The 23,952-nt window shown below is 39.5% G+C and overlaps 1 protein-coding gene across 1 annotated transcript; it reads right to left on the minus strand.

Moving 5' to 3' along the window:
* Positions 1–427: 427 nt before the first annotated feature.
* On the minus strand, positions 428–5,021 carry LOC127106715 (uncharacterized). The gene is made up of 2 exons (XM_051044020.1): positions 4,785–5,021; positions 428–2,765 (listed from the first exon to the last, which is right to left on the minus strand). Exons 1-2 carry the CDS (start codon positions 4,863–4,865, stop codon positions 792–794), a joined length of 2,055 nt encoding a protein of 684 aa, XP_050899977.1. The 5' UTR covers positions 4,866–5,021; the 3' UTR covers positions 428–791.
* Between the last annotated feature and the right edge of the window lie 18,931 nt (positions 5,022–23,952).

The raw sequence follows: 23,952 nt of genomic DNA on the forward strand, positions 1-23,952 counted from the left end.
GAAGGATAAAAGGGTTATCAATACCTTTCGTAGCATCATGGATTAAGGTTTTTTTTTACCTTATATAACATGGTATGCAGAACAATTAAATATTTGGTTTGAGACAACTACACAAGGTAGTAAACACATACATAGAAAATAAACTGAGACAATTAGTTGTTTTGTCATTTGTAATCATAAAATTATTGTTATTATGATGTTTTCATTTATTGTGGAATAGACAGTACAATGCCCAAGTAGATAAATTTTGTAAAAAATCACCTTATCTGCAATCCAAGAATGAGTATATTAGAATGAGAATTCATATTCAAAGATGGACCATTAAATCCATGCAAAATTAAATCAAATTCCGAATTTTGTTCACATAAAAATGTGGCAAAAGTCTACAATCTAGATTCATATATGAACTATGGAAAACTAAAAGATATAATCTTAAGAGGCATACAAGTTTAATCTCCTAATTTTACAAAATGTTGAAACAGAATGCAAGATTACAGTCATCCATAATGTAACAAAATAACTAAATCATTTGAAATTGTGTAGACCCCTAACACATACACGAGACTCGACACTAACACCACCAGTAATAATACTATAAATAAAATCATTGAATGTGCTACATGTGTCGGTGTCGTGAAGTGTCAATATGTAGCACACTCGTCGTTTTCAATCTAAAATGTCAGTGCTAAACATCTTAAATAGCATTACAAAAAAATTAAGGATACTAGGTATAAAGTGCATATCAGTAGCTTACACTAAGGGTTGGTGAATAGTAATGGTAATATACTACTTCATTGAGCAAAGCTCCAAATAAAGCTTTCATTGTCACCCATCTTCACTTGCTCCTCACCTTGAATTGTTTGTTTCTCATCACTTGCTGGAATTTCATTCTTGCCATTAATTTCTTCAAAGTTGAGACTCGCTTTTTCAGCTCCTTCGTTTTCCTCAGCGCCTGATTTTTCCTGCTTACTACTGTCAATTGTACCATTTTCTTTCTCCAATTCAACTGGGGCCTCCTCTTGTGTTTTTTCAGCAACCACTGCATTCAAAGCTTCTTCAGCAAGTTGTTCCTCTGGTTCTGCCATTGGTGTTTCTTCCACTTGAGGGTTCTCAACAGTCAAATTTTCAGCTTCCACATTACCTTGCTTGATTTCCTCGGCATCATCAATCTTTGTGTTATCAATGATTATGTTATCAGCATCAACTGGATCAGCTTTCGGTTCTTCTGCAGAAAACAGGTCCTTTTCAGATTCAACTATTGCCTCCTCGACCACGGCATTCGAAGCTTCTTGAACAAGTTCACCTTCGGTATTACTTTGCTTAATTTCCTCTGCATCATTACTCTTTGTTATATCATCAATGTTGCTATCAGCGTCCATTGGATCAGCTTTTGGTTCTGCAGATGACAGTTCCTTCTCCGACTCAACTATTGCCTCCTCGACCACGGCATTCGAAGCTTCTTGAACAAGTTCACCTTCTGTATTACTTTGCTTAATTTCCTCTGCATCATTACTCTTTGTTTTATCATCAATGTTGCTATCAGCATCCATTGGATCGGCTTTTGGTTCTGCAGAAGACACTTCCTTTTCCGACTCAACTATTGCCTCCTCGACCACAGCATTCGAAGCTTCTTGAACAAGTTCACCTTCTGTATTACTAGGCTTAATTTCATCTGCATCATTACTTTTTGTTTTATCATAGATGTTGCTATCTGCATCCACCGGATCAGCATCCAGTTCTTCTGCAGAAGGATTTTCCTTTTCCGATTCAACTATTGTCTCCTCAGACACAGCATTCAAATCTTCTTGAACAAGTTCACCTTCTGCATTACTTTGCTTAATTTCCTCCACATCATCACTCCTTGTTTTATCATTGACATTGTCATCAGTGTCCATTGGATCGGCTTCCAGTTCTTCCGCAGAAGACTTTTCCTTTGCCGATTCAGCTATTGCTTCTTCAACCACAGCATTTGAAGCTACAATAACATGTTCACCTTCTGCATTACTTTGCTTAATTTCCTCGGCATCATCACTCCTTGTTTTATTATTGACATTTTCATCAGTGTCCATTGGATCAGCTTTAGGTTCTTCAGCAGAAGACTTTTCCTTTGCCGATTCAACTATCTCCTCCTCGACCACAGCCTTCAAAGGTTCTTGAACAAGTTCACCTTCTGCTTTACTTTGCTTAATTACTTCTGCATCATCACTCTTTACTTTATCACCGATGTTGTCATCAGCATCAACTGGATCGGCTTTTGGTTCTTCTGCAGAAGACTTTCCCTTTTCCTTGGCTTCCTCTGAAGGAAATTCAGTTTCGGTCTCCTTGTCATGTTTCTTTGAAGCAGATGATTTTCGACCGCGTTTCTTTGGAGGCTCGGCTTTCTCGGAATGAGCTTCAGTTTTTGTTACCTTGTCATCCTTCTTTGAACCAATTGATTTACGACCGCGTTTCTTCGGAGGCTCAGCTTCCTCGGAATGAGCTTCAGTTTCGGTTACCTTGTCTTCCTTCTGTGAACCAATTGATTTTCGACCGCGTTTCTTCGGAGGCTCGGCTTCTGCAGGTGAAGTTGTTTTGACCTTCTCACTAATCCTTGATGATCGTCTTGGTGTGTCACTGGTTCCCCAATCAAATTCTGATATGTTAGGATTCTCAGGATGTGATTTTAGGTACCGCTCCAATTGTCTTCTGGAGGTTATCTCTTCTCCAGTTGGAGCAACGAATACAATCTCGCCTTTCCTTGGTGTTCCTGCTTTCTTAGGGAAGTACTGCAGAGTGAAGCTAAAAATGTGTTATAAAACAACTTCCAGGCAGCACATAAATAAAAAGATTCAAGTAAAACTTGTTAGCAATAGTATTTAAGAACCAATATGAAGCACTAACATAGACACTAACACCTAGCACGACACTGCCATTGAGAACAATTTGAAAAAATAAAATAACTGAAGATAACCACATGGGATGGTCTGGTGTCCAGTATGCTGTCGGAAACTGGACACGTCTTCAATATGAAATGACGGTGCTACATATTTACATCAGTAAAACGAAATCGTAAGGAAAGCAGTGAGCACTATAGTTCAAAAAATGCTCTAGCTTAGAATAAATTCAGGACAATGTAATTTGGCAGTGGAAAATTAACACCAAAAATCATGACTTTCTGAAGCACTTCACTCACAAATTGACCTCACAATAAATCAAATGGATCTATTGCGTACGTCATGTCAGTTTCATTAGCTATGGAAGTTACAAATCAGAATCCATTAGAGATAAATCAAAATCCAGAACATGAAATTTGACAAAAAGTAACAGAATCTTGAACAAAAGTTTCTGAACCATACAGGGCACAAAAAAAAGAAGTCAAAACACTTGATATTAAAACCTAAGACATTGTCCACAAAAGGCAACATCAAAAACTCCACACAAAAAAAAAGACCGAGTAGCAAAAAACAGAATCAGTAGGGATAAAATCAAAGTGCAGGGCATGAAAAATCAACAAATTAAGCAAAAGTTTCCAAAAAACAGAATCCAGTAGGGATAAAATAAAAGTGCAGGGCATGAAAAATCAACAAATTAAGCAAAAGTTTCCAAAACTTAATCCAAATACATAAACCTTTTTTACCAACTCTTATTTACATAATAAGCATAATATGGAAGATGCATAAATTGAACAGAATCTTGAACCAAAATTTTCTCAACAACACAGGGCACAGAAAAAACTGTAAGTGAAAACACTTGCTATGAAAACCTAAGACACTGTCCACAAAAGACAGAACCAAAAACATAAAAAAAAAACTAGTAGAAAAAAGTGTAAGTGAAAACACTTGCTATGAAAACCCAAGACACTGTCCACAAAAGACAGAATCAAAAACTTCAAAAAAAACCTAGATGAAAAATTCCAAATCCAGTAGGGATAAAATCAAATTGCAGAGCAGGTAAAATCGACAAAAATGTAAGCAAAAGTTTCCAAAACTTGAACCAAATACATAAACTTTTTTTACCAGTTTTTACAACATAATAAGCATAATATGCAAAGATGCATAAATGGAACAGAATCTTGAACCAAAAGATTCTGAACCATACAGGACACAGAAAAAAGTGGACGTGAAAACACTGGATTAAAACGTAAGACACTGTCCACATAAGACAACATGAAAAAACCCACACAAAAAAACTAGTAGCAACAGATCACAAAATAGAAACTTTAGGCACTTGGTACCTATGAAACTCCCAGACACCCAACACTGACAAATAAGTATCGGAACTTAGATCCCCAACACAAACTAAAAGAAATTACAACATTACAACCTATAAAAAAAACAACTTAAGTTAACAAATTTAGCTGAAAACCTAGCAAACTGCTAAGTTGTATTAGCACATGGACCACAAATTTGTTTTTACATTAAGCTAAGGACCCTTTCATGAACCTTAAAAACAAACCCTAGTACCAAATTGAACAAAGTAAGCTCTTAAAACAAACCCTAGCCCCAAATTGAACAAAGTGAGCCCTTTCTAGAAACCATAAAATCAGACCCTAGTACCAAACTGAACAAAGTAAGCCCTTTCGAGAAACCCTAAAAACAAACCCTAGCAACAGATCGTACAAATTAAGCCCTTTTAAGAAAACCCTAGAAACAAAATTTATAACTAAATTCCACCTAAGAGTTAACAGAATCGTGTAATAATAACAGATTTCAGACAAATTCAAGTGAGAAATCAAACTAAAGTATGAACTTCAAAAAAATCTTAAATAAAAATAAAGTACAGAAGATCATGAGAGAGAGAGGGACCAGTTTCTTCCAAGAAGGAGGAGCTGAAAGCTGAACCGAAGAGAGTTGATCTTTGGCATCACTTCGCGATTCCTTCTTCATTTGTTGTTGTTGAAGTTGAACGACGCTTTTTCTTCTGAGTATGTGAGAAAATAGAAACCGCAAACAGTGCTTAATGTACTGTGTAGCTAGCTACAAATTAGGATATGGTTCAGTTCTTTTTCTCTCTCTTACAAAATGTTATCAAATTTGATTTGGAATCCGGGGTTTCATAATCTCACCTGCCTTTTTTGTTATGCATATTTGGTAACCGTCCAATTATATCTTACCTGCCTTTTCTCTCTCTATCAATTTGTTTTTTATTATATAAAAAACAAAGAGTTTTGCTATTTTGCTATTTGAACCAACAAAATGCACCTTAATAAAATTCAATACTTTGTTTCTCATATGAGATTATAGAAAATATTAATTAAACAACTAAAACCATATCCAAAGTAAAAAAACGTAAACAATATTTTTCTATGACAAAAATAATATATAAAATAACAAGCATAAGAAAAGGAAAACAAATACAAGACAAAAAAATAACAAGCACAAAAATAATGAGATCAAATAAAAGCAAACTACAAATTCATCGGTACTTGTAGACTAGAACTCAAACCAAACAGATTCACTATCAATAAAATAAATTTCAATAAAAAGTGAAATTTTGTTCTTAAAACGACATGTGTTGGCTCAAATGCTAAGTCAATGTGTTCAATATATTGAACCAGATTTTATAGATTATTGATAAACAAGATAATGGATGATAAAGCAATAAAAGAGCACAAAGAATTGTTAACACAATTCGGTGCAACCTTACCTACGTCTAAGGGACTTCCAACACAAGAAAGAAAAATCATTATTTGAATTAGTACAATTAGTCTTATAGGAATAACAACCCCGTGTTGTTCAATACATCTTCTTAATTCTAATGACTTTCTCTTTATTACTCCCACAAAATATGAGAATCTCTCTCACTTTCTCTCAATCAGTAATCCCAAGTGATCACTACAATAATCAAAATGATGATTGTTGAATTACAACTCAACTACACAGAACAAATTTTATGCTTTAAGATATGAATGAAAGCGCTAGACTGGTGCATAAATAATAACACAAATAAAGACTCAAAAGATAAACCCTGACACAATTAATATTTAATACTTGCACACTTCAAACGTTAGGTTTGAGTCTCCTTAAATAGAAATGCAAACTCTGGGTTTTTCCAATGGGCATTTGATCACGTCCGGATTTTGTAAGATATTTTCTTAAAATTTGTTTTCCAAATATCCTCCTAAAAGATTTGATTTGATTCAAATTTAAATCTTCATTTAAATTGATTTGATCAAGTTCAATTTTATCAAATAAATCTACATAATTGCATTGCTAAAAGGTAGCAACAAATATCAACAAATCTGATTGAGATCCAATCATAAAATACACTCCAAACAACATCCATCATGGTCTGCTGACAAAGGTCAAATATTGCACACATGCTGGAACATCTAGTCCCACATGTTTCCTTTCTTCTCAAAAACAGCTTAAACATTCCATGTTGTTTTGCATAATACATTCAATCCAAAAGGAATAACAATCCCCCTATAAAAAATTTTGGCAAACCAACTTTTTCAAAAACATACAAGATGTGCAATGCAAACTGAGCAACAAGCACATTATAAGAAACCATATAAACACAGAGCAAACACCAGTAGTGGCAGCAGAAGTAGCACAAACTCGTAAATCATGAAATGTGGTTGCTACATAAAAAATAGATCAAACACGTTGCTCCATACAGTCAGGCACACAATCTCTCAACATGCAGACATTCAGTAGTCAGGTCAGTCATGGCATACCACTACTACTACACATCAAACATTAGAACATCAGAGTTTATACACACTTAGAGATCAACTCACACATGCTCATAGTGTAAGGTCAAATGCTCCAGCATGTGACCATAAAAGCTCATCAGATGAGAGCATAAAGAAAAACAAACCAAAGCACACAATCTTATCATACATGATGTATGCACACAACATATCCCCCCTCCCATTAACATAATTTGGCAAAGGCGTGAAAAGAGAAAAAAAACAGAGAAATAATGTCAAACATCTTAGAACTGAGAACCAAATCCAGAAACAACACAAATATCTCTAGCCGGATGATTTCAGTCTTCTGAGCTTGGTCCTTCTTCTTCACTTGAGGATTCTGCATCTTCCTCACTAAGTAGATATTTACTCTTACGGTCTAAGTTTTCACAAAGGAGATAAACTCCTTATTTATCCACAAAAGTCCAGTTCCAAAAGCCCATAAGGATTTAGGTCATGAATTGTGTTGGACTCCTAAAATGTACATAAGATCAATCTTTAATAATGATGATTTCTAACCTTGATTGATATCCTTGAAAAAATCTTAATCTCTTAATTATTCTTGTTGCATTTGATTCAAATGACATCCTCCAAAAACACACATGATCAATCAAATATTTATTAGAAAGATCGAGATATTTGTAACTAGTATGAGACAGATGTCTCACAGATCGTGGAACATTTGGCTTGACATCTATCCACGTAACACAATTTTGAATCTTGAACAAATCAAATAAAATCTTTACTTGATAAACATCATAATTCCAACTTCTCAAGTAAAGGATTCAGAATAAATCTCTTGCAAAATTAGAACAAAATTTTCCTTCAAAGCATATCCAATTAAATATATTCTTCAAAGTTATGGATTAACAACTTTTCTCAAAAGTAATTTTCTCATCATACTAAAAATAATACAGGTTTTCTAACAAAATGTTGAAGCGAACTTTAGTGCAGTAAGAGCAGTCTGCACGCCAAGATGTCACATAACATGTTAACACATCTTGCTCAACAAGTTGCCTATAAAAACAAGTCAAACACACAAGTAACATCAGCTTCAAAGTGAGCCAAAACAACAAAGACCAACTGCTGAAACCAACAAACCAACAACAAGTCCTGCAAACAGACAAGATGTTGTGAAGATTATTCCATAAATTTTTTAGGACATTCTTTATGACATTCTCGATACATAAACAATAGAGTATATCGAAACCAAAACATGTTAGCTAATCACAACCATGAGTATGAGCTCAAGATCACAATAACACACAACTTCTTATGAACAACAGTTGGAAGCAATAGTCATTTTTGCAAATAATCATATCACTATCTCTCCATAGATTTCTCAAAATGGAAAAGGGGTAACAGAAAAATCTAGCCCATACTGGGCACATGTACTAGATAACTAGAACACAAGAACACATACCAAAAAATTGCAATAGCAACAATTTTGTTCTTCAGGCAGACAGATGTCAAACACAATGTCTGGCACGGTGTACTTATGTAGCGATGACAACAAGTTAGGTGAAAATGCTCCAATATATATCTATCAAAACCTAAATCATTTTTATCAACGGGTGCATAGATGTTGGACATAATGTCTTCCACATCTTTCTCAATATTTAGTATGTAACTCAAAGTCAAAACACTTGAGGCAACAACAATTTCATCATCACAAGTAATAATGAATTTCTTTTGAACACTCAAAATATCACAAATTAAAGAGGGAACACCAACAAGAGCTTGGATACTCAACAAGTTTAACTCATTGACATAGACAACATTCTCCATATTCCAATATAACATAAGTTCCTACTTGGTACAGAAAGCCAGTGATGCAGGAGTAGATTGCTTCTAATTACAAACTTATCATATTACCAAAATCATATTCATGAGTAGCAGGAACATTATGAGGCACAATGTCTATGACATCTTTCCCAACAAACAACTTGTTCCTAAAATTAAGCTACCCATGAGGAATACCATCAGTCTTAACCACAAATTCCTTTATCAACTTAGGTTAACCAGACCCAACATTCAACATTGTCTTCGATAGTTGAGCATCACTAAGAAGCTCCATAATTTCATTATACTTTAGTGCTTCAACATAATGTTCTTCTTCATCCTCACCTGCAGTTTCCTCTTCTTCCTCGCTCCAGCTTCCTTTTCCTTGATCATAATCTTGTCAATAGAGAGAATTTTATCAGACCCTGCAGACTTACTTCTACCCAATTAATCATTAATAATTAAAGGTGAAAACTTCACACACTTTCCTATATCATACACCTTTCTATACTCATTTTTGCCTTCAACGTTACACTCAACAGTAATGTTCACAATAAATTTCTTGACTAGCTTTTCATAGCAAGGACCACCACCAGTTACAGTTTTTAGCAACTCGATAATCTATTTACAATCAAAAGATCTGTTACCTAGCTCTCTTTCATAAGTAATCATTCTTTGGAAAACATACTTCCATTTCTGAACATTTGTTTCCGAACTGTAATACCCCAAAATTTACCCTTCATTTTTCCTGAAAAAAAAAGAAAAAAAAACGAAAAAAGAAAAAAAAATTAATTAATTAATTAATTAATTAATTAAATAAATAAAATAAATAAATAAAATATAACAAATTATTTTGGACTTGGGTCTCCCTCATTTGAGCCCACTACCCACGAAAATCAGTCTATAAATACTGAAGTTTCAGTAGAGGAAAAAACACTTGGAGTTACACTAAGAGATTCACTGGAAAAAGATAGTGAGAGAAAGAAGACAGAACAAAGGGGGATTTTGAGGAGAAACAAAACACTCTGAGGTTTCCTTGGAACAAAACCCTGAGGAAAAAGATAGTGAGAGAAGACCTGACAGAGAACTCAGAGCAGCCTCCAAACCCTGAAGGGAACTCAACTTGTAAACCTCACGGGTGCAACTCAATTTCAATCAAGCTCTCCAATCAGGTTTGCCCTATATACATCATCTTTATGCCTTTAATTTGAATGCTCTAAATGTATGAGGTATTATGGGTGAATTTGATACCTTTTTTGTGAGCCTTTTGTGAATTTTGATGGAATTATTCATGTGGTTACATTTTGATTTAGGGGCAACTCTGGGTTACCCTATTTTGTTTCTCTAACCTGTCTTTGCGTTGCCATGGCATTCTTTTCCCTGGATTTCACCTTGTTTATCTAACCTTTCTGTTGAGCTTTCGCGAGGGCTCATATACTCTTGCAGGGATACCATCCGGAGGTTTATCCTGATTAATCGTATTGACTGATTTTCTTTGATGGTCTAGCTGGAGAGATCTCAGGGTTGCTAATCCTTTAATTGCTGTAACTTCGGATCTTTATCCGTGTGGTAATTTTTTCCTTTTCTCGTACTTTATCGCTTTCTTAGCTGGAAGACCTCGATAGGAGGCAATGTTTGGGCCCCTTGGTGGCATTTTACTTTGAGATACATGTTTTGTGTTTTGTATTCATATCCCCACATGTAGCGCGGTTCCTTCGTCAAGGACTGCCTGTTTGCCCTCGAGCATCCCAAACCCTAAAACCCAAAGCAACACGTTTACTCCTTCTACTACAGGCGAGTAAGTCTCCAAAGGTCGAGCATCCGGTAGATTGCGTAGTGATGTTGTTCGTCCAAAACCCAATCCATAACCCCGTAGTTAGCCGAACTACGGCTTGCTCTGATTCTCATTCCAAATGAGATACGTAGGCATAAGACACGATGTCTTAGCGAGCACACATCCCCCCAACCCATAGGTCAGCCGAGCTACGAAAACTCTGATTCTCATATTCAGATGAGATACGTATGCAGTGGATGCAACATCCGCGCGAGTCATTTTCATTTAACCCTTTTTTGTTTTTTTTGGAAAACAGCACAAGATAAACCCACACCCTTTAGACAAGAACTACAAAAGTGGATCCCGTAGAGTACTACGGATGCGTAGGGGTGCTAATACCTTCCCTTCGCATAACCGACTCCCGAACCCAAGATTTGGTTGCGAGAACCCGTCTTGTCCTTTCCTTTTTCAGGTTTACTTCGAGCGTTTCCTTTCCCTCCTTTGGGATGAATAACGCACGGTGGCGACTCTTCTGTCTTTTTCTTTCGCCGGTTGTTTTTTCGCACACTGTATTTTTCAGGTTGCGACAGCTGGCGACTCTGCTGGGGACCCGGTTTCCCTAAGCGAGTCCCTCCTAGCTTTTGTAGTTTGTTTGTTTATTGGGTGTTCATGCTTTTGTACAGTTATTTATTTACCTGTTTTACCTTATTGCATTGTGTACATATCATTGTTGTATCTGTTGGCTGGCTATGGCTGCTTGGTGATCTTTGTGAGATGAGTTCTATACTCGAACTCGAGTGCACTTAAGATAGGAGAATGGCATAGTCCTGTCAACTTGTGTGGAGTTATTCCTTAGCGAGTTGACTTGCAAGCCCATTCACTTGGTGGAGGTCATGTTGAGATCAATAATGTCACATAAGTAAGTTGTGGTTAGACATTACTTGTTCCAATATAGACCTAAGAAGCCGAGGACCTTAGTTTACCAAACCCATCTTGGCATATTCGTAGGACGTAGTGCGAAAGTCGTTCAAGTGTAAGATTTGATACAATTGTTACGCGATACTACACTCATAAGAGTCTCTCTTGAGAATATTGTTGGAATACGAGTAGTCGTTCCTCTGATAATATCTGAAAGATGGGATTATGACTATGGGAACCTTTTGTAGAACATGTTTGGCAGGTTTAAACCTTAGTACACTCCTTTTGGGTGGTTCTTAACCTAAACTCCATGCTCGTGACTTGCGACAAACCCTTGATTCATGGTTAATCCGATCAGGTATCCTTAATATCAATGAAACTCGGGTGTTGATAAGGTGTAAACCATAATCCACCAAAATGGGTGGTTGATATTAAGGATAACATGATCCACCACATGACCTTTGTTTGGTGTACTCTTAATTTCTCTCCAGACAGTGCAACCTGACAGATGTTCAAGCAGATACAGCAATCCTGATTGACATGCCACTGCATTGCATTCACATCGTTGCATCACATCATTTGCATTCATATCATTTAACACATGTTTATCCATTTCTGTGGGGTTTATATCTTCTACTTGATTCTAGTCAGAATTTTCTTGGTTCTCATCAACGGCTTAGTCTTTTTCTTACACTGTTTATCAAATGTGAGACTGGAATCAAGGGGGTAGATTACTTTTGGAATTGATAAACATGTCATTGCATTTGCATAGTCATCCGCATGTCTTGCATAACAGGTACCGCCACAGTGTTCTCAGTTTGTTTGGTGTCCCACTAGCAGGATAGCTGACTCAGACATTCACCGATACGGTACCCGAAGGAACCAACAGAGAGTAATGGAAAGCCTACAGGCAGAGCTCGCCGAGATGAAGATTCGCATGAATCAATTCATGGATTTGGTTCAAGGGGTGGCTCAAGGACAGCAGGATCTTAGATTATTGGTGCAGAGGGATCCCCCTATTACTCAACCGGAGACGTTGGCTGATCCTCCAGCTGGAGAGGCTAATGGTCCCAATGGACCGGGGCCTATCCCAATCCTACATGTCACCTCCGGTCAACAACCCATTCAGGATGGTCAGGATGATCAGTTCCCCTTGCTTCAGAAAGACTTTGGCATGGACCCCATGTTTAGAAGATTGGAAGAAAGGTTGAAGGCAGTGGAAGGACAGAATCCTCTGGGAGTAGATGTTGCTGACTTGGGGCTGGTCCCAGGTGTGAGAGTGCCACCGAAATTCAAGGTCCCGATATTTGACAAATACAATGGCAGCTTTTGCCCCAAAACTCACGTGCAAGCCTATTTCCGTAAAATGGTTGCATACTCTGATGACGAGAAGCTACTTATGTACTTCTTCCAGGATAGCCTAGCTGGGGCATCCTTGGAATGGTATATGAGGCTGGACAGAGCCCACATCCGTTGCTGGAGGGATTTGGCAGAGGCTTTCGTGAAGCAGTATCAGTATAATGCAGACATGGCTCCGGACAGAACTCAACTTCAGAATCTGTCTCTTAAAAGCAATGAGTGCTTCAGGGAATACGCTCAACGCTGGAGGGATACAGCTTCCCGTGTTCAGCCTCCTATGTTGGAAAAGGAAATGGCCAACATGTTCATGAATACGCTGCATGAACCTTACTTGGAGCGTCTGGTAGGTTGCAATGCTTCCAACTTTGCTGATGTGGTCTCTATTGGAGAAAGGGTGGAGAATTACCTAAAGACATACAAGATCCAAAGTGGAGGTGGATCCTCATCAGGGGTGAAGAAGCCGTTCATTCAGGGACAGAAGAGAAGAGAAGGGGATGCAAATGCCATATCTTCTTATCAGAATAAGGATAACTGGAGGAATAATTTTCAGAATTATCATCAGCAACCGTATGTTGCGGCTGTGACCATTCCAGCTGCAGCACCACTACAACAACAACAATCACAACGTCAACCAGCTCAGTATCAACAGCAGCAACAACCGGGTAACAGACCCGCTTATCAACAGAGGCAAAGGATGATGGACCGGCGTTTCGACACCCTTCCAATGTCGTACGCCCAGTTGCTTTCTAGTCTTCAACAACTACAACTTGTGCAATTGCGCACTCTGGCTCCTCCTGTTGGTAGACTTCCGGTAGGTTACGACGCCAACGCTAGGTGTAGCTTCCACTCTGGGGCACCTGGCCATGACATTGAGAACTGCAAAGCTTTTAAGCACGTAGTTCAGGACCTCATAGATTCAAAGGCCATTGACCTTGCACCAGCTCCGAATGTCGTCAACAATCCCATGCCCCAGCATGGTGGTGCGAACGTTAATTTGGTAGAGGGAGAAGCCAAGTCCATTAAGGATGTGTTGAAGTTGAAGACTCCATTGTTGGATATCAAAGGATGCTTGCTGAAGGCCGATGTCTTCCCCGGTTGTGGGAAGGGTTGTTTGGATTGTGCCACTCAGAGTGGAGGTTGTTTGAAACTACAGCAGGGTATTCAGGCCTTGCTCGACAAAGGTATCCTCCAGGTTGAGGGTCTGTCTGTCCAAGAGTCTGCGGAAGGGGTTGAGGAAGAAGGGTTTGAAGATGCTACTGATGAATTCGCAGATGTTGTTCCTACGGTTTCTGTAATCCATAATGATGTAATTAAACTTGATTCCGATGTTTCGGATGCTTGCATTTCAATGAATGAAATTTCTGAGTACGACTGTGATATTGCTACTATCACTATTTTCTACCCAACTAATCAGATTCGTGTGCCAGAAGCGCAACCCGTGCCACCAGTGCGACAATCTACTATGACCATCACAACCCCTGGTCCTTTACCCTTCACCAGTGAAAGGGCCATTCCGTGGCATTATGGGGGGAGCGTGTATACGCACGATCATAAGGTGGAACGGCCACTGAAAGTAGAAGAGGGTCGGAAGCCTGAACTTGACGGTCCCACAGTGGATAACGTTGGAGGAATCGGGCGATTCACCAGGAGTGGTAGACCGTTCTCACCACCGGTTACCCAAGCTGATAATGCTGATGCTGTGGCGAAAGCCAAGGGCAAGCAAGCCGTGAACGGGGATACCTCTGCACCCTAGGGAAGTTCTGAGCCCACTTTTGCAAAGGATGTGGACGAGCTTCTGAGAATCATAAAGAAAAGCAATTACAAGGTAGTCGATCAGTTGATTCAGACTCCGTCCAAGATATCCATTCTCTCACTCCTATTGTGTTCGGAGGCACACAGGGAGGCACTTCTGAAGGTTCTTAATGCTGCTTATGTACCTCAAGAGATCTCGGTAAACCAACTAGAAGGGATCGTCGCCAATGTGCATACAAGCAACGGGTTAGGTTTTACTGATTCTGACTTAACACCAGCCGGACGCAATCATAACAAGGCTCTGCACATCTCGATGGAATGCAGAGACACCGTGTTATCGCATGTTCTGGTGGATACAGGCTCCTCTCTCAATGTGCTACCCAAGAGAGCCCTGACAAGGTTAGAAGTAGAGGGTTTGGTCTTGAAACCTTCAGATCTTATTGTGAGAGCCTTCGATGGTTCTAAGAGGTCGGTGTTTGGAGAGGTAGAATTGCCAATTTTGATTGGATCACAAACCTTCAATACTGTCTTCTACGTGATGGATATCAGTCCTTCCTACAGTTGCTTGCTGGGTCGTCCTTGGATCCATAATGCTGGGGCAGTCTCTTCAACTCTACATCAGAAGATTAAGTTTCCGGTCAACGGACGAATTATCACCGTCTGTGGTGAGGAGGACATCCTGGTCAGTAACCTGTCTACATTCAAGTATGTAGAAGTAGAAGGTGAAATTCATGAGACACTGTGTCAGGCTTTTGAGTCAGTTCAAGTCAAGGATGCAACTCCGGTGGAAGAGGTTAAAGCGGGTGCCTCTATCTCATCCTTTAAGCAGGTACGGGCCGTGGTGGATTCAGGTGTTGCTCCCGGTTGGGGGCGTCTGTTGGAATTACTAGTGAAGGAAGATAAGTTCGGGATTGGGTATCAGCCAGTTTTGACTTCTACAACACTTCAGGGGCCGATCACTTTCTCCAGTGCTGGCATCATTCAGTATGGTCAAGTCTCTGCAGTCAACGAAGAAGATGGGGATAGTGATTGTGACATTGACAACTGGGTGCGTCCGAGGATCCCTGGTGAAGTCATCAACAATTGGTCTTTTGAAGAGATTATCCAAGTCACTCTTCTTGAAGAGTAATTTTCTTTGTTTATTCATGCATATCCAAGTCTTACGTTCCGCCCATGGCGTAATGACTCATTGTAGAGCCCGTCTATGTGACACTTGCATTTTTATCATAAATAAAGGACGTATTTTTGCATTCAAATATTTCGTTCTCTGTCTTTCTATTTTTGCAGTTTTTCAAAATAAAAAAAATGGCAATGTTTTGTTTAGTTTTCACTTCTTGTTCACACTCATAAGCACATACCATCACTCATGCAGATGCACAACACCGGATCCTATTGATAACGGTTCTGCTATGGCTCGCTTCGACTTTGAAAATCCAATCTTTCAAGCTGAAGAAGAGGGTGATGAAGACTGTGAACTCCCTGAAGAACTTACCAGGTTATTAAAACAGGAAGAAAGGGTCATTCAACCGCATCAATAGTCTGTTGAAGTGATTAATCTCGGCACCGAGGATGCCAAGAGAGAAATCAAGATAGGGGCTGCTTTAGAAGACAATGTGAAGAAAGGGCTGATTGAATTGCTGCAAGAATACGTTGACATCTTCGCCTGGTCTTATCAGGACATGCCCGGGCTGGACACAGACATCGTGGTACACCGCTTGCCTCTCAAAGAAGGTTGTCCTCCGGTCAAGCAGAAACTCAGAAGAACAAGACCAGAGATGGCTGTCAAGATAAAGGAAGAAGTGCAAAAGCAGTTGGATGCAGGGTTTCTAGCAGTCACCAATTATCCGCCATGGGTTGCAAACATCGTCCCATTACCTAAGAAGGATGGAAAGGTACGGATGTGTGTCGACTACCGGGATCTGAACAGAGCTAGCCCTAAAGATGATTTCCCATTACCTCACATCGATGTTTTGGTGGATAATACAGCTCAGTTCTCGGTATTCTCCTTCATGGATGGTTTTTCTGGCTATAACCAAATCAAGATGGCACTAGAAGACATGGAAAAGACAACTTTCATAACCCCATGGGGCACCTTCTGCTACAAGGTGATGCCGTTTGGTCTGAAAAATGCTGGAGCAACATATCAGCGAGAAATGGTGACTCTGTTCCATGATATGATTCATCATGAAATCGAGGTTTATATGGACGATATGATTGCCAAATCTCAGACAGAAGAAGAACATTTGGTGAATTTGCAGAAACTGTTTGAGCGTTTGAGGAAATTCAAACTGAGACTTAATCCGAACAAGTGCACTTTCGGGGTGAGATCGGGAAAATTGTTGGGTTTTATTGTTAGCGGAAAAGGGATTGAGGTGGATCCTGACAAAGTAAAAGCGATACAGGAAATGCCAGAGCCAAGAACAGAGAAGCAAGTCCGTAGTTTCTTAGGGAGGTTGAACTACATTGCAAGGTTCATCTCTCACCTAACAACCACGTGTGAGCCAATTTTCAAATTGCTGAGGAAAGATCAGACTATCAGGTGGAATGAAGATTGTCAAAGGGCTTTTGAGAAGATAAAAGAGTATTTGCAGAAACCTCCAATCCTTATACCTCCAGTTCCTGGGAGACCTCTGATAATGTACCTATCAGTGACTGAGAACTCGATGGGGTGTGTATTGGGACAGCATGACGAGTTTGGTCGAAAAGAGCATGCCATATACTACCTTAGCAAAAAGTTTACCGACTGTGAAATCAAATATTCGCAGCTTGAGAAAACTTGTTGTGCTTTGGCCTGGGCTGCTCGCCGACTGAGACAGTATATGTTGAACCATACTACCTTGTTGATTTCTAAGATGGATCCAGTGAAGTACATCTTTGAGAAGCCGACTCTCACCGGACGTGTTGCCCATTGGCAGATGATTTTAACAGAGTATGATATCCAGTATACGTCACAGAAGGCCATCAAAGGGAGTATTCTGTCATACTACCTTGCCGAGCAACCGATTGATGATTATGAGCCAATGAAGTTTGAATTCCCTGATGAAGACATCATGTTCCTCAAGATGAAAGACTGTGAAGAGCCAGTTGTTGAGGAGGGACCTGATCCAAACGAAAAGTGGACTTTGTTGTTTGATGGGGCTGTCAATCCTAGAGGAAGTGGAATTGGTGCTGTCATTACAACTCCGAAAGGTGCCCACATACCTTTCACCGCTCGTTTGACTTTTGAGTGCACAAATAATGAAGCTGAGTACGAGGCCTGTATCTTGGGTATTGAGCAAGCCATTGATCTGAGAATCAAGACTCTGGACATCTTCGGAGATTCAGCTCTGGTGATCAATCAAGTAAATGGTGATTGGAATACTCTCCAACCCACTCTGGTCCCCTACAGAGATTACACAAGAAGACTTTTGACTTTCTTCACAACGGTAAAGTTGTATCATATACCTCGTGATGAGAACCAGATGGCAGACGCACTTGCTACTCTATCCTCCATGATCAAGGTAATTCGTTGGAACCATGCTCCCAAGATCGATGTGATGCGCCTTGACAGGGCCGCGTATGTGTTTGCTGCTGAACTGGTAGTCGATGACAAGCCCTGGTATCACGATATCAAGTTCTTTCTGAAGAATCAAGAGTACCCTGCAGGGGCATCCAACAATGACAGAAAGACTTTGAGAAGATTGGCAGGCAGTTTCTTCTTGAGCAAAGACGATGTGCTGTATAAGAGGAACTTCGACATGGTTTTGCTCAGATGCGTGGACAGACACGAGGCGGACATGTTAATGCAGGAAGTTCATGAAGGTTCCTTCGGTACTCATGCCGGCGGACATGCAATGGCTAAGAAATTGTTGAGAGCGGGTTATTATTGGATAACCATGGAATCAGATTGTTTCAAGTATGCTCGGAAGTGTCATAAATGCCAGATTTATGCTGATAAGGTGCATGTACCGCCGAATCCTTTGAATGTGATGTCTTCGCCGTGGCCGTTTGCCATGTGGGGCATTGACATGATTGGAAAGATTGAGCCGACTGCTTCCAATGGGCATCGCTTCATCCTTGTTGCCATCGACTATTTCACCAAGTGGGTCGAGGCAGCGTCGTTCGCGAATGTCACCAGACATGTGGTTGCCCGTTTCATCAAGAAAGAAATCATTTGTCGCTATGGGATTCCCGAAAGAATCATTACTGATAATGGTTCTAATCTCAACAACAAAATGATGAAGGAGTTGTGTCAGAACTTCAACATTCAGCATCACAATTCTTCCCCTTACCGCCCTAAGATGAACGACGCTGTTGAGGCGGCAAATAAGAACATAAAGAAGATTGTGCAGAAGATGGTCGTCACGTACAGAGATTGGCATGAGATGCTACCCTTCGCCTTGCATGGGTACCGTACTTCAGTACGTACATCGACCGGGGCAACCCCTTACTCCCTGGTGTATGGTATGGAAGCAGTCCTACCTGTTGAAGTGGAGATTCCTTCTCTAAGAGTCATGTTGGATGTCAAGTTAGATGAAGCTGAATGGATTCGGACAAGGTTCAATGAGTTGAGTCTTATCGAAGAGAAGCGAATGGCAGCCATTTGTCATGGGCAGTTGTATTAGAGTCGGATGAAGAGAGCTTTTGATCAGAAGGTGCGTCCTCGTTGTTTCCAAGTCGGAGATTTAGTGTTGAAAAGGATCCTTCCTCCTCAGACAAATCACATGGGCAAGTGGACTCCTAACTATGATGGACCGTATATTGTCACCAAGGTTTTTGATGGTGGGGCTTTAATGCTTGCAACTATGGATGGTGAAAACTTCACTTCCCCTGTGAACTCAGACGCAGTTAAAAAATACTTCGCATAAAATAGACCCGCTGGACAGTAAAAAAGAGTAGTCCAGGCAAAAATGAGCGTCCCGGCGAACCAAGAAAATGAAAGGGTTCGGGCAAAAATTAGGGACAAAAATAAAAAAAGATTGTACACCCGGTAAGTTGAAAACCTGAAAAGGCAACTTAGGCAAAAATGGGTATCCCGGTGGATCGAAAACCCGAAAAGGGCGATCCAACCAAAAGTTAGGGATTAAGCGAATGACTGCGTTCTGAGTCGTTCTGAATCTCATCTCGTGCCAATGACTGGAAATTTTTGAAGGATAGGAAACAGTCCAATCACTCTTTCAGAAAGCTGATCATCTGGAGGATCTTGAAGACGGGCAAGTCATAGCAGAATTGGAACCCAATAGAAATCCATTTCACATTGCCATTAGATTAATTTCTGTTTTTATCTATTGTGCGATTACCTCTTTCCAGGGATTGCTTCTTAATGTAAATGCCTATTCAGAGGCCATTCAATCAATAAAATCATGTTATTCAGTATATCTCTGTTTTCATTTTCATTTTACTGTTTTGTTTGCAAAAATGACGTCCGAATTTTTGATAAACATTGCATCATGACACATAAGGGCTTTACAAGTACATACTTAATAAACATTTAAAATTGCTGTAAATTTTAAGTGCTTTGGATCGTCTATTCAGAACAGATACCCTCGGGGCATTTCCTTAAAATTCCCTGCAGATGATCGTGAATATCTTCCCCAGTGAAGTCACCAACAGACAAATTCGGTGTCTTATCCCTGCAGAGCTGATCAGAGCGTTGGATTCTTCAATCCCCAGCAGTTTCTCACCACCGTACTTCTCCAAGCGGTTGTTTCAGGACATACATTCCCCAGTAGAGTTGATAGTACCAGACTACATATCCCCAACGGGGTTGACAGTGCCAGACTTTATCTTCCCAGCAGAAGTGGCTGCTCCTTAGAGTTTGATGCCAGATCGATAATCCCAATGCCAGATCCATGGTTTCTTTCCTTGAAGCAGAACCTCGGTACCGTATCAGTGTTTGCTCCCCCTGCTGAGCCATCTCTCGCAAATCGTGGTTGCCAGAACCATTGTAGCTTTCCTCAGCAGCAGGCTTCCAATGCCATTCTTTCCCCGATCAGAGTCTCGGTATGGCCAGAACACCGCATGGCTAGTCATCTTCCCACAGAGTTCTTTGCGCTGTGCATCTCCAACAGCCTTGCCAAGGTCCAGAAGATGGTGATCATTTCCCCAGTAGATCCCCTTGCCTCAGCTTGGCATTCTACCCAGCATTTCGCATCCCTGCATGTAGAATCATATTGCATTGCATCCTTCCAAATCGCGTAGCATTTCCATTTTCATGGAGCATTACGCCATTGAAAAATTCAAGCATACGCATGTAAGCATAAAACATTCTCGGTATCCCAAGTGATAAGTTAGAAGTTGTTTCCAGTACTCAGACTGAAGATTGTTCATGACTTACCTTTGTTATCCCCAGCAAGTGTCATTGGCCCATGCGCCGCCTCTATTATCATTCCCTATTTTTGCCAATGCTGACAGGCATGAAGTTTTCCGATGTTCAGATCGAAGAAGTTTCCGATGTTCAGGTCGATGCGACTTGTGGCATTCAGGTCAGTTTTCCGGTATCCAGACCGAAGTGGCATTCAAGCCAGTTTTCCGGTATCCAGACCGAAGTGGCATTCAGGCCAGTTTTCCGGTATCCAGACCGAAATGGCATTCAGGCCAATTTTCCGATATCCAGACCGAAGTGGCATTCAGGCCAATTTTCCGATATTCAGATCGAAGTGGCATTCAGGCCAATTTTCCGATATTTAGATCGAAGTGGCATTCAGGCCAAGTCTTTCCGATGTTCAGATCGAAGAAGTTTCCGACGTTCAGGTCGATGCGACTTGTGGCATTCAGGCCAATTTTTCGATGTTCAGATCGAAGAAGTTTCCGACGTTCAGGTCGATGCAACTTGTGGCATTCAGGCCAATTTTCCGATGTTCAGATCGAAATCCTTTCCAGTATTCAGACTGATGAGCGGCATTCAGGCCATGGTTATTTTTGTGTTACCATTTATTTTGGTATCCAAGTTAACATTCTTTTTCGGTATTCAGACTGACTTTCACCGTACCAGACGGATTCTTCTTTCAAGACCACCTCTTTGCCGATTCTGACAGACATTGTTACTTCACTTCACTTCAGTGCAAATTTTTGGGCTTTTATTGTATTCAATCCCTTGATACCTCGAAAGCACGAAAGCAGCTGCCATCTTCTTTCCGGGTCTCCAGTTGATTGAATAGGGGCAGCTGTAATACCCCAAAATTTACCCTTCATTTTTCCTGAAAAAAAAAATAAAAAAATAAAAAAATAAAAAAAACGAAAAAAAAAAACGAAAAAAAAAACGAAAATAAATAAATAAATAAATAAATAAAATAAATAAATAAAATAAATAAATAAAATATAACAAATTATTTTGGACTTGGGTCTCCCTCATTTGAGCCCACTACCCACGAAAATCAGTCTATAAATACTGAAGTTTCAGTAGAGGAAAACACACTTGGAGTTACACTAAGAGATTCACTGGAAAAAGATAGTGAGAGAAAGAAGACAGAACAAAGGGGGATTTTGAGGAGAAACAAAACACTTTGAGGTTTCCTTGGAACAAAACCCTGAGGAAAAAGATAGTGAGAGAAGACCTGACAGAGAACTCAGAGCAGCCTCCAAACCCTGAAGGGAACTCAACTTGTAAACCTCACGGGTGCAACTCAATTTCAATCAAGCTCTCCAATCAGGTTTGCCCTATATCCATCATCTTTATGCCTTTAATTTGAATGCTCTAAATGTATGAGGTATTATGGGTGAATTTGATACCTTTTTTGTGAGCCTTTTGTGAATTTTGATGGAATTATTCATGTGGTTACATTTTGATTTAGGGGCAACTCTGGGTTACCCTATTTTGTTTCTCTAACCTGTCTTTGCGTTGCCATGGCATTCTTTTCCCTGAATTTCACCTTGTTTGTCTAACCTTTCTGTTGAGCTTTCGCGAGGGCTCATATACTCTTGCAGGGATACCATCCGGAGGTTTATCCTGATTAATCGTATTGACTGATTTTCTTTGATGGTCTAGCTGGAGAGATCTCAGGGTTGCTAATCCTTTAATTGCTGTAACTTCGGATCTTTATCCGTGTGGTAATTTTTTCCTTTTCTCGTACTTTATCGCTTTCTTAGCTGGAAGACCTCGATAGGAGGCAATGTTTGGGCCCCTTGGTGGCATTTTACTTTGAGATACATGTTTTGTGTTTTGTATTCATATCCCCACATGTAGCGCAGTTCCTTCGTCAAGGACTGCCTGTTTGCCCTCGAGCATCCCAAACCCTAAAACCCAAAGCAACACGTTTACTCCTTCTACTACAGGCGAGTAAGTCTCCAAAGGTCGAGCATCCGGTAGATTGCGTAGTGACGTCGTTCGTCCAAAACCCAATCCATAACCCATAGGTCAGCCGAACTACGAAGGCATAAGACGCGATGTCTTAGCGAGCACACATCCCCCCCAACCCATAGGTCAGCCGAACTACGAAGACTCTGATTCTCATATTCAGATGAGATACGTATGCAGTGGATGCAACATCCGCGCGAGTCATTTTCATTTAACCCTTTTTTGTTTTTTTTGGCAAACAGCACAAGATAAACCCACACCCTTTAGACAAAAACCACAAAAGTGGATCCCGTAGAGTACTATGGATGCGTAGGGGTGCTAATACCTTCCCTTCGCATAACCGACTCCCGAACCCAAGATTTGGTTGCGAGACCCCGTCTTGTCCTTTCCTTTTTCAGGTTTACTTCGAGCGTTTCCTTTCCCTCCTTTGGGACGAATAACGCACGGTGGCGACTCTTCTGTCATTTTCTTTCGCCGGTTGTTTTTTTTCGCACACTGTATTTTTCAGGTTGCGACACGAACGAAATGAAAAATCATCGATGGGAGCAGGAAGGACATTCACATGAATTATCTACCTTCCAACCTATCTCCATACAGTGTGCACAATGTCATGGACATCTTATTCAACATTTGTCTCAGAGTCAATTGAGTGTACACTTTCTCATTTTTCAATCGAAAAAGTGTTAGTCGTTAACCTTTAGTGACGAAATCAGGGACCAAGTTTTAATGACCAAATTCGAGACGAATTTAGTGACTTCAATTGTGACCGATTCAGTTACTAATTTTGTGACTGATCCTTTGTTTAGGGACCGATTTAAAACATATTTTATCAATTTTTAAATTCCAATTAAATAATAATTTAATATTAATTCAGTCACTAAATTGATCTCTATAATTTTAGTTTATATAAAAAAATACTTTTAAAAAATATTTTTGAACAAAACTATTTTTTTAATCTCTTAAATATTTCATATAAATACAAAATGTAAATACGTTACACATTTTAATGTTTTTAAAACTGTAATAAATATTTTTAAATACACATAAAAAATATAACTAAAAAACATATTTTTAAAATATTATTAAATACTCTTAAAAAAATACAATTGAAGAATATAAGATAAATAATTTTTAAGTATTCATCGAAAAATACAATAACATTGTTTTAATTAAAGATAATAATTATCATAACAAAATGCTAATATATTGTAATTCTAAATTCATCTTAACAAAAAGAAACATAAATTAATGAAGCTAAAGTTACACGCACTCACGCGCATATATATATATATATATATATATATATATATATATATATATATATATATATATATATAAATTTAATTGGTATACACTGATAGTGTAAAGATTTTTTACACTATCAGTTAATCACAACCACTGATTTATTTAAAATGTTTG

The sequence above is a fragment of the Lathyrus oleraceus genome, chromosome 7, assembly GCF_024323335.1.
Source record: "Lathyrus oleraceus cultivar Zhongwan6 chromosome 7, CAAS_Psat_ZW6_1.0, whole genome shotgun sequence".
Lineage (NCBI taxonomy): Eukaryota > Viridiplantae > Streptophyta > Magnoliopsida > Fabales > Fabaceae > Lathyrus > Lathyrus oleraceus.

What these genes read in the sequence shown, in the direction of transcription:
- LOC127106715 (XM_051044020.1), bottom strand. Translation starts at nt 4,865, where the DNA reads ATGAAGAAGGAATCGCGAAGTGATGCCAAAGATCAACTCTCTTCGGTT. An exon ending in CTCCTTCTTGGAAGAAACTG is followed by an intron (nt 2,766 to 4,784) that starts GTCCCTCTCTCT and finishes TTCACTCTGCAG; the next exon opens with TACTTCCCTAAGAAAGCAGG.